This window comes from Lampetra planeri, unplaced genomic scaffold (genome assembly GCF_965212315.1).
Source record: "Lampetra planeri unplaced genomic scaffold, kcLamPlan1.2.h2 scaffold_210, whole genome shotgun sequence".
Taxonomy (NCBI): domain Eukaryota; kingdom Metazoa; phylum Chordata; class Hyperoartia; order Petromyzontiformes; family Petromyzontidae; genus Lampetra; species Lampetra planeri.
Window position 1 is genome coordinate 92,405 of NW_027614861.1, and position 12,415 is coordinate 104,819.

The window sequence follows — 12,415 nt, forward strand, 5'->3', positions numbered from 1 at the left end:
GTGGTGAGTGAGTGGTGAGTGAGTGGTGAGTGAGTGAGTGGTGAGTGAGTGGTGAGTGAGTGGTGAGTGAGTGAGTGGTGAGTGAGTGGTGAGTGAGTGAGTGGTGAGTGAGTGGTGAGTGAGTGAGTGGTGAGTGAGTGAGTGGTGAGTGAGTGGTGAGTGAGTGAGTGGTGAGTGAGTGAGTGGTGAGTGAGGTGGTGAGTGAGTGAGTGGTGAGTGGTGAGTGAGTGAGTGGTGAGTGAGTGGTGAGTGAGTGAGTGGTGAGTGAGTGGTGAGTGAGTGGTGAGTGAGTGGTGAGTGAGTGAGTGGTGAGTGAGTGGTGAGTGAGTGGTGAGTGAGTGAGTGGTGAGTGAGTGGTGAGTGAGTGAGTGGTGAGTGAGTGGTGAGTGGTGAGCGAGTGAGTGGTGAGTGAGTGAGTGGTGAGTGAGTGAGTGAGTGGTGAGTGAGTGAGTGGTGAGTGAGTGGTGAGTGAGTGAGTGGTGAGTGAGTGGTGAGTGAGTGAGTGGTGAGTGAGTGGTGAGTGAGTGGTGAGTGAGTGAGTGGTGAGTGAGTGGTGAGTGGTGAGTGAGTGGTGAGTGAGTGAGTGAGTGGTGAGTGAGTGGTGAGTGAGTGGTGAGTGGTGAGTGAGTGAGTGGTGAGTGAGTGAGTGAGTGGTGAGTGGTGAGTGAGTGAGTGGTGAGTGAGTGAGTGAGTGGTGAGTGAGTGAGTGAGTGGTGAGTGAGTGGTGAGTGAGTGGTGAGTGAGTGGTGAGTGGTGAGTGAGTGAGTGGTGAGTGAGTGAGTGAGTGAGTGGTGAGTGAGTGGTGAGTGAGTGGTGAGTGGTGAGTGAGTGAGTGGTGAGTGAGTGAGTGAGTGAGTGAGTGGTGAGTGGTGAGTGAGTGAGTGGTGAGTGAGTGAGTGAGTGGTGAGTGGTGAGTGTGGTGAGTGAGTGTGTGGTGAGTGAGTGGTGAGTGAGTGGTGAGTGAGTGAGTGGTGAGTGAGTGGTGAGTGGTGAGTGAGTGGTGAGTGAGTGAGTGAGTGGTGAGTGAGTGGTGAGTGAGTGGTGAGTGGTGAGTGAGTGAGTGGTGAGTGAGTGAGTGAGTGAGTGAGTGGTGAGTGGTGAGTGAGTGAGTGGTGAGTGAGTGAGTGAGTGGTGAGTGAGTGAGTGAGTGGTGAGTGAGTGGTGAGTGGTGAGTGAGTGGTGAGTGAGTGAGTGAGTGGTGAGTGAGTGGTGAGTGAGTGGTGAGTGGTGAGTGAGTGAGTGGTGAGTGAGTGAGTGAGTGGTGAGTGGTGAGTGAGTGAGTGGTGAGTGGTGAGTGTGGTGAGTGTGGTGAGTGTGGTGAGGCTGCTGCTGCTCACCTGGCTGAAGACGTAAGTGAGGCGCCCGTTGATGAGTCCTCGTCCGGTGACCACACTGTCCCCTGGGTACTGTACACACACATACAGTACACACACTGTACACACTGTCCCCTGGGTACTGTACACACGTACAGTACACACTGTACACACTGTACCCCGGGTACTGTACACACGCGTACAGTACACACACTGTACACACTGTACACACACAGACAAAGGTCCCCCGTGTAGCCTCTGGTGTGATGGTGTAGTGGTGGTGGTGGTGGTGTAGTGGTGGTGCTGGTGTAGTGGTGGTGGTGGTGTGGTGGTGTAGTGGTGGTGTAGTGGTGGTGGTGTGGTTGTGGTGTGGTGGTGGTGTGGTAGTGGTGTAGTGGTGGTGTAGTGGTGGTGGTGTGGTGGTGGTGTAGTGGTGGTGGTGTGGTGGTGTAGTGGTGGTGGTGTAATGGTGGTGGTGTGGTAGTGGTGTAGTGGTGGTGTAGTGGTGGTGGTGTAGTGGTGGTGGTGTAGTGGTGGTGTAGTGGTGGTGGTGTGGTTGTGGTGTGGTTGTGGTGTAGTGGTGGTGGTGTGGGTAGTGGTGTAGTGGTGGTGTAGTGGTGGTGGTGTGGTGGTGGTGGTGTAGTGGTGGTGTAGTGGTGGTGGTGTGGTAGTGGTGGTGTGGTGGTGTGGTAGTGGTGGTGGTGTAGTGGTGGTGTAGTGGTGGTGGTGTGGTTGTGGTGTGGTTGTGGTGTAGTGGTGGTGGTTTAGTGGTGGTGGTGGTGTGGTAGTGGTGGTGTAGTGGTGGTGGTGTAGTGGTGGTGGTGTAGTGGTGGTGTAGTGGTGGTGGTGTAGTGGTGGTGTAGTGGTGGTGGTGTGGTAGTGGTGGTGTGGTGGTGGTGGTGGTGTGGTGGTGTAGTGGTGGTGGTGTAGTGGTGGTGTAGTGGTGGTGGTGGTGTGGTAGTGGTGGTGTGGTAGTGGTGGTGGTGTAGTGGTGGTGTAGTGGTGGTGGTGTGGTTGTGGTGTGGTTGTGGTGTAGTGGTGGTGGTGTGGTTGTGGTGTGGTTGTGGTGTAGTGGTGGTGGTGTGGTAGTGGTGTAGTGGTGGTGTAGTGGTGGTGGTGTAGTGGTGGTGGTGGTGTGGTGGTGTAGTGGTGGTGGTGTAGTGGTGGTGTAGTGGTGGTGGTGTGGTAGTGGTGGTGTGGTGGTGGGTGTGGTGGTGTAGTGGTGGTGGTGTAGTGGTGGTGGTGGTGTGGTAGTGGTGGTGTGGTGGTGTGGTAGTGGTGGTGGTGGTGTAGTGGTGGTGGTGTGGTTGTGGTGTGGTTGTGGTGTAGTGGTGGTGGTGTGGTAGTGGTGTGTGGTGGTGTAGTGGTGGTGGTGTAGTGGTGGTGGTGGGTGTGGTGGTGTAGTGGTGGTGGTGTAGTGGTGGTGTAGTGGTGTGGTAGTGGTGGTGGTGGTGTAGTGGTGGTGGTGGTGTGGTGGTGTGGTAGTGGTGGTGGTGTAGTGGTGGTGGTGTGGTTGTGGTGTAGTGGTGGTGGTGGCGGTGTGGTGGTGGTGGTGTGGTGGTGATGGTGTAGTGGTGGTGGTGGTGGTGTGATGGTGTAGTGTAGTGGTGGTGGTGTAGTGGTGGTGGTGGCGTGGTTGAGTTGATGGCTGCGTGACCTCAGGGTTGGGGTGAGGACACGGGGGGAGGGGGGGGCTGTCTGTGACCCCCTGTGACCTCTGAGCCAATAGCAGCAGCTGAGTGCTTCCACATGGAACCCCACGTGGTCAGGGTGTGTGTGCTGAGGGTGTGTGTGCTGTGTGTGTGTGTACTGTGTGTGTGTGCTGTGTGTGTGTGCTGTGTGTGTGTGTGCTGTGTGTGTGTGCTGTGTGTGTGTGCTGTGTGTGTGTTCTGTGTGTGTGTGTGTGTGCTGTGTGTGTGTGTGATGTGTGTGTGTGCTGTGTGTGTGTGCTGTGTGTGTGTTCTGTGTGTGTGTGTGCTGTGTGTGTGCTGAGGGTGTGTGTGATGTGTGTGTGTGTACTGTGTGTGTGTGTGTACTGTGTGTGCTGTGTGTGTGTGTTGTGTGTGTGTGCTGTGTGTGTGTTCTGTGTGTGTGTGCTGTGTGTGTGCTGTGTGTGTGTGCTGTGTGTGTACTGTGTGTGTGTGTACTGTGTGTGTGTGTACTGTGTGTGTACTGTGTGTGTGTGTACTGTGTGTGTACTGTGTGTGTGTGTACTGTGTGCTGTGTGTACTGTGTGTGTGTGTGCTGTGTGTGTGTTCTGTGTGTGTGTGTTCTGTGTGTGTGTCTGTGTGTGCTGTGTGTGTGTGTACTGTGTGTGTGTGTACTGTGTGTGTGCTGTGTGTACTGTGTGTGTGTGTGTGCTGTGTGTGTACTGTGTGTGTGTGTGTGTACTGTGTGTGTGCTGAGGGTGTGTGTGCTGTGTGTGTGTACTGGTGTGTACTGTGTGTGTGTGTGCTGTGTGTGTACTGTGTGTGTGTGTACTGTGTGTGTGTGCTGTGTGTGTGTGCTGTGTGTGTGTGCTGTGTGTGTGCTGTGTGTGTACTGTGTGTGTGTGCTGTGTGTGTGTGCGCTGTGTGTGTGCTGTGTGTGCTGTGTGTGCTGTGTGTGTGTGTGCTGTGTGTGTGCTGTGTGTGTGTGTGCTGTGTGTGTACTGTGTGTGTACTGTGTGTGTACTGTGTGTGTACTGTGTGTGTGTGTACTGTGTGTGTGTGTACTGTGTGTGTGTGTCCTGTGTGTGTGTGCTGTGTGTGTACTGTGTGTGTGTGTACTGTGTGTGTGCTGAGGGTGTGTGTGCTGTGTGTGTGTACTGGTGTGTACTGTGTGTGTGTGTGCTGTGTGTGTACTGTGTGTGTGTGTACTGTGTGTGTGTGCTGTGTGTGTGTGCTGTGTGTGTGTACTGTGTGTGTGCTGTGTGTGTGCTGTGTGTGTACTGTGTGTGTACTGTGTGTGTACTGTGTGTGTGTGTACTGTGTGTGTGTACTGTGTGTGTGTGTCCTGTGTGTGTGTGCTGTGTGTGTGCTGTGTGTGTGCTGTGTGTGTGTGCTGTGTGTGTGCTGTGTGTGTGCTGTGTGTGTGTACTGTGTGTGTACTGTGTGTGTGCTGTGTGTGTGTGTGCTGTGTGTGTACTGTGTGTGTACTGTGTGTGTACTGTGTGTGTGTGTACTGTGTGTGTGTGCTGTGCGTGTGTGTGCTGTGTGTGTGCTGTGTGTGTGTGCTGTGTGTGTGCTGTGTGTGTGTGTGCTGTGTGTGTGCTGTGTGTGTGTGCTGTGTGTGTGTGCAGTGTGTGTACTGTGTGTGTGTGCTGTGTGTGTGCTGTGTGTGTGTGCTGTGTGTGTGTACTGTGTGTGTGCTGTGTGTGTGTGTGCTGTGTGTGTGTGCAGTGTGTGTACTGTGTGTGTGTGCTGTGTGTGTGCTGTGTGTGTGTGCTGTGTGTGTGCTGTGTGTGTGTGCTGTGTGTGTACTGTGTGTGTGCTGTGTGTGTGTGTGCTGTGTGTGTGTACTGTGTGTGTACTGTGTGTGTACTGTGTGTGTGCTGTGTGTGTGTGTGCTGTGTGTGTGTACTGTGTGTGTGTGTGTACTGTGTGTGTGTGCTGTGTGTGTACTGTGTGTGTGTGCTGTGTGTGTGCTGTGTGTGTGCTGTGTGAGTGTGTGCTGTGTGTGTGTACTGTGTGTGTGTGTACTGTGTGTGTGTGCTGTGTGTGTACTGTGTGTGTACTGTGTGTGTACTGTGTGTGTGCTGTGTGTGCTGTGTGTGTGTGCAGTGTGTGTACTGTGTGTGTGTGCTGTGTGTGCTGTGTGTGTGTGTGCTGTGTGTGCATGGGGAGCGGTGGTGTAGCAGTCAGCGCCACTGGTGGTGACGATGATCTGACCCGGCCCAGGGCATCACGTGGGTCAAATTAGTACCTGGGGAGACAAAGGCGGTCGGGCGTGGTGCTGGCCACTCACCCCTCGTGTGCCACTGTCTGTTAGAGGCTACACGGGGGACCTTTGTCTGTGTCTACCTTCATAGGTGCTGCTGCTGCTCGCTACTCACAGCACTTGCCCCTACAGCCTGCTGGAGGCTACACGGGGGACCTTTGTCTGTGCGGCACCTTGTTGGTGTCACTGTACATGCCGAAGTCGGCGCAGCGGTGCTCCACAAACATGTCGCTCTCCACAAACGAGCCGGGGTCCAGCAGCACCAGCAGACGCTCACGCGCCGTCAACTTGCCCTGGGACACACACACACACAGATACACATACACACAGATACACATATACATACAGATACACACAGATACACACAGATAGACACACACAAACAAGCCGGGGTCCAGCAGCACCAGCAGACGCTCACGCGCCGTCAACTTGCCCTGGGACACACACACACACAGATACACAGACACACAGATACACACACACACAGACAGATACACACACACAGATACACACACACAGACAGATACACACACACAGACACACACACAGATACACACAGATACACACAGATAGACACACACAAACGAGCCGGGGTCCAGCAGCACCAGCAGACGCTCACGCGCCGTCAACTTGCCCTGGGACACACACACAGACACACACACAGATACACACATATACATACAGATACACACAGACACACACACACATACACACAGATACACACAGATAGACACACACAAACGAGCCGGGGTCCAGCAGCACCAGCAGACGCTCACGCGCCGTCAACTTGCCCTGGGACACACACACACACAGATACACATACACACAGACAGATACACACACACACACAGATACACACACACACACAGATACACACAGATACACACAGATACACACAGATACACACATATACATACAGATACACACAGATACACACAGATACACACACATACACACACATACACACATATACATACAGATACACACAGATAGACACACACAAACGAGCCGGGGTCCAGCAGCACCAGCAGACGCTCACGCGCCGTCAACTTGCCCTGGGACACACACACAGACACACACACAGATACACACAGATACATATACACACAGATACACAGATATATATACATACAGATACACACACACAGACACACAGATACATATACATACAGATATACACACACACAGATACACACACACACACACACAGATACACAGACACACAGATACACACACACACAGACAGATACACACAGATACACACAGATACACAGATACACACAGATACACACAGATACACACAGATACACACACACAAACGAGCCGGGGTCCAGCAGCACCAGCAGACGCTCACGCGCCGTCAACTTGCCCTGGGACACACACACAGACACACACACAGATACACACAGATACACACACACACAGACAGATACACACACACAGACACACACACAGATACATACAGATACACACAGATACACACACACACAGACAGATACAACAACAACCGCCATTCGCCACTAAGTGGCGGTGACGTCACCACGACGCTTGTGCCAGGCCATGTGCACCCTGAGGCCACGTGAAGTGTCGAACGCCCGCTGGCAGGAGGTCACGGGGCAGACCCAGCAGGTGCCACGGGTCGACTGACCGAGATGACCGAGATGACTGGCTGATGCACCACCTGTGCCCCCTACTGTGCCAACTTGCTGTGCTTTAGCCACCCGGCGCTCCGCTCGTTGTTGTGAGCATCGCTCCTCCGCCCTCCGTTGTTGTTGGAGGGCGACTGCCTCCAACTGCCCAGTAGCGTCCTTCACGAGCCTCCTCCACTGAGGCCGATCTTGACACCGCTGGTACCAGTCATCGGCAAGTCCACTCAACTCCACGTCCTCCTGTACCACATCACTCCATCTCTTCTCTAGCCCGTGCCGTGGCCATTTAGCCCCCTCAATCCTGCCAAACAAAAGCTGTTTAGGCATGCGGTGGCTGGGCATGCGGGCTACATGACCCAGCCAACGCAGCCTTGCCTGCCAGAGGAGCTCACCGATGGGACTTTGCCCAGATCTTTCAAGGATTTGTGAGCTCCTCACACAATCCAGCCTGCAGGTTAAACCCAGGATGGATCGTAGGCAGGCCAGCCTGAATGTTTCTAACCGGCGAAGATGCTCCATTAGGGGGGTCCACGTTTCGCAAGCGTAGAGAAGGGAGGGAATGACCGTGGCCAAGAAGACCTGAAGCTTCGTGCGGAGCGACAGACCAGGTAGCTTCCACACAGCGTTACGCAGCCGATGAAAAGATATTGCCGCTCGACTGATTCGGAGTGAGACCTCTGCTGCCAAACCGGAGCCGGTCATAAGCACACTGCCCAGGTATGGGAAACTCTCCACTCTCTCCACAACTGCCCCATCACCGATTGGGAGTTGTGGGGGTGGAGTGCCCGATGGTACAAAATACCCAGGCAGCTGCTTAGTTTTGGTGGGGCTGATGGTAAGGCCCCACCTCTAAGTAGCACGCTCCAGTCTCAGCAGCAGCGTCTCCAACTCTTTCTCAAAGTGAGCAGCAATCACCAGATCATCGGCATACATAACGTGGTTGACCAATAGGGAGCCATCCCTCGATCGCACTCGGGCATCGATCAGCCTCTCATTGTATCTGTACCAGATGGACATTCCACCGGTACAGCCATGGAAGGCTTCTCGAACTACGTGGTCGAAAAATGCGTAAAATAATGTGGGAGGACATTACTGTCACACCCCAAGGTGAACAGGGAATGGCTCCGACTCCCGGCCACGTAGTTTTACCCGGGCCCGCTCACCATTATGAAGGTTCTTAATGATCGTGAGCAGAGGGTCAGGGACTCCGAAAGCACAAAGAACAACCCAGAGCCCAGGCCTGTTGATGGTATCATAGGCCTTGACAAGGTCAATAAAGCAGAGATGTAGGTCTTTTTGAAATTCCCTACACCTCTGCTGTAGCAGACGGACAGAAAATATGGCATCTGTGCAGGACCACCCTGGCCTGAAACCGCATTGGGGCTCCGCAAGCCTCTCCTCAGAGTGCCTGGCAAGGCGATGTTGAATAATCTTTACCAGGACCTTTCCCGGCACACTGAGGAGTGAGGTGCCCCTGTAGTTGTTACAGTCTGTGCGGTCCCCCTTCTTAAAGAGGGGGACCACCAGGGCATCCTTCCAGTCCTGCGGAACCCGTCCAGTGGTCCAGACTGTTGTTATGATGTCATATAGGGCAGTCTGTGCACAAACGCCTCAGCATTTCGCTTGGGAGATCATCTCTGCCCGGTGCCTTCCCTGGTCTCAGACTCCGGATCGCCCTCAGTACTTCCTCAACAGCTGGCACCTCAGCCAGCCACTCACAGGGGGTGACCTCTTCCAATATTTGAGGCACCGCAGCCTCAGCAGGGTTATCCCCACTTTGTGCCATGATGTTTTCCTGGCTGAGGGATTTCCCCTCCCCCAGGACCTCACAGAAATGCTCAGCAAATCTGCAAACCTGTTCCTGGGGGTCGGAGATTGGATCACCGTTTTTTCCTCTAATGATGGTAATAGGTGTGGCGCTGCAGGTTACTTTTTTGATGGAGTTAAATAGTGATTTGTGATCGCGGGCCACTGAGGCAGACTCCATCTCCTCAGCAACCCGCGACCACCACCCATCCTTACAGCGCCTCACGGCTCTCCGAACCTCCGAGCGAAGGCTGCGGTAAACCTCCTCATTCTCTGACGTGGGATGCTGTAGACAGTGAGTGGGCCTGCTACTTGCTTTTACTACATGTACTGTACGCACACAGCGCGCTAACCACTGCACCACCACTCCCCATACACACCACACACAGCGCGCTAACCACTGCACCACCACTCCCCACACACTCACTACACACACACACAGCACGCTAACCACTGCACCACCACTCCCCGCACACTCACTACACACAAACTACACTCCATACACACTACACTACACACACTACCCACACACACTACCCACACACACTACACTACACACACTACACTATACACTACACACTACCCACACACACTACACACTACACTCCACACTACACTGTACTCTACACTACACACTACCCACACACACTACACTATACACTACACTGTACACTACACTGTACACTATACACTACTACACTATACACTACACTGTACACTACTACACTATACACTACACTACTACACTATACACTACACTACTACACTGTACACTACACTATACACTACACTATACACTACACTATACACTATACACTACTACACTACACTACTACACTATACACTACTACACTATACACTACACACTACACTATACACTACTACACTACACTACACACTACACTATACACTACACTATACACTACATTATACACTACTACACTACACTATACACTACTACACTGTACACTACACTATACTCTACACTATACTATACACTACTACACACTACACTATACACTACACTACTACACTATACACTACACTATACACTACACTATACACTACTACACTACTACACAATTCACTATACACTACTACACTACACTATACACTACACTATACACTACTACACTGTACACTACACTATACTCTACACTATACACTACACTATACACTACACTATACTCTACACTATACACTTACACAGTACACTACACTATACACTACACTACACAGTACACTACACTATACACTACTACACACTACACTATACACTACACTACTACACTACACACTACACTATACACTACTACACACTACACTATACACTACACTACTACACTATACACTACTACACACTACACTATACACTACACTACTACACTATACACTACTACACACTACACTATACACTATACACTACACTATACACTACACTATACACTACACAATACACTACACTATACACTACTACACTGTACACTACACTATACTCTACACTATACACTACACTATACACTACACAGTACACTACACTATACACTACACTACTACACACTACACTATACACTACACTACTACACTATACACTACACTACACAGTACACTACACTATACACTACTACACACTACACTATACACTACACTACTACACTACACACTACACTATACACTACTACACACTACACTATACACTACACTACTACACTATACACTACTACACACTACACTATACACTACACTACTACACTATACACTACTACACACTACACTATACACTATACACTACACTATACACTACACTATACACTACACAATACACTACACTATACACTACTACACTGTACACTACACTATACTCTACACTATACACTACACTATACACTACACAGTACACTACACTATACACTACACTACTACACTATACACTACACTACACAGTACACTACACTATACACTACTACACACTACACTATACACTACACTACTACACTACACACTACACTATACACTACTACACACTACACTATACACTACACTACTACACTATACACTACTACACACTACACTATACACTACACTACTACACTATACACTACTACACACTACACTATACACTACACTATACACTACACTATACACTACACTATACACTACACAATACACTACACTACACTATACACTACTACACTGTACACTACACTATACTCTACACTATACACTACACTATACACTACACAGTACACTACACTATACACTACACTACTACACACTACACTATACACTACACTACTACACTATACACTACACTACACAGTACACTACACTATACACTACTACACACTACACTATACACTACACTACTACACTACACACTACACTATACACTACTACACACTACACTATACACTACACTACTACACTACACTATACACTACACTACACAGTACACTACACTATACACTACTACACACTACACTATACACTACACTACTACACTATACACTACTACACACTACACTATACACTACACTACTACACACTACACACTACACTACTACACACTACACTACACACACTACACTGTACACCACACTGCACTGTACCCGCGCGTGTTGTGCTTCCACCCGCGCCAGGCCTCCGCCGATCTCCGCCGCGCGGCGCCGCCTCTCGATCCGTTCGTGGACGCTGCTGGCGGCGCGCCACGGCGCCCGGCACAGGAACGGCGAGTGGCGGGCGCGCGGGAGCAGCGCGGCCCCGAGCCGCGACGCGGAGTTCATCATCATCATCATCAGCAGCATCGTCGTCCTCCTGTCCCCGTCACCCTCGCGTCTCGCTTTGCACTGGGGGTGACCCACCGGGGGTGACCCACCGGGGGGGCGGGGCGAGGGGCGGGGCGAGGGGCGGGGCATTGAAGCCGCGCCGCCGCCATCTTGCTCAGGGAAGCAGAGCGACGTCACGAGGGGTTCGCGGGAGTCCCCCAATGGGGCCACCCCTACCCAAGATGGCGCGCATAGTGAGGAGGGGCGGGGCTGGTGGAGGAGGGGCGTGACGTCGTCGTCACTCGTTGTCAGGGTCACCCGAGGGTACCCGCGCGCGCGCCAACCCCCCCCCTCCCACTCCCACCAATTCGCGCGATCCCATTGGTCGACCCGCCGTGCCGCGCGCTGATTGGTTGTTCAGCGTGAAGGCCGTTGGGGGTCGCCGGGGTCGCCGTCCCCGTCTCGCGCGCTGATTGGTTAACCAGCGCGTGAGTCGTGAGGGGGGGGGGATGCCGACCACGCCCCGCGCGCTGATTGGCTGGCCCGCGGTGCTCAGCTGTCCCGCGGTGCTCAGCTGATCGTCAGTGACATCTGCTGTCAATCAGCGGCCAATTGGACGGGTGTTGAAAAGCGCTTTGCAGCTTATCGGATTTCTCCAATCTCAATATCGATTTTGATTCTCTCGTCATCGGCGGCAGAGTCCAGCGTGGGCATGTGTCAAAGAGGGCTTCTTCGCTCTTCGGATTTCCCCAGATTCTGAATCTTGATCAGGGAGCCACGGTGGCTAGGAGATGTTGACTACCTCGCCTGGTCTACAGGAGGTCTGTGTCTCTCATCATCATGACGGTGGCTATGAGATGTTGACTACCTCGCCTGGTCTACAGGAGGTCTGTGTCTCTCTCATCATCATCACGGTGGCTATGAGATGTTGACTACCTCGCCTGGTCTACAGGAGGTCTGTGTC

At 52.1% G+C, this 12,415-nt stretch overlaps 1 protein-coding gene across 1 annotated transcript in view; it reads right to left on the reverse strand.

The window, feature by feature from the left end:
- The window catches only part of LOC144740383 (propionyl-CoA carboxylase beta chain, mitochondrial-like), a 72,800-nt gene extending 61,253 nt beyond the window's left edge, over positions 1-11,547 (reverse strand). Inside the window, exons 1-3 of the mRNA XM_078623239.1 lie at positions 11,296-11,547; positions 5,405-5,524; positions 1,338-1,406 (exon numbers count right to left, since the gene is read on the reverse strand). Of these exons, the coding sequence (XP_078479365.1) occupies positions 1,338-1,406; positions 5,405-5,524; positions 11,296-11,490 (384 nt within the window). The 5' untranslated portion in view covers positions 11,491-11,547. The remainder of the gene's footprint in view (positions 1-1,337; positions 1,407-5,404; positions 5,525-11,295) is intronic.
- Between the last annotated feature and the right edge of the window lie 868 nt (positions 11,548-12,415).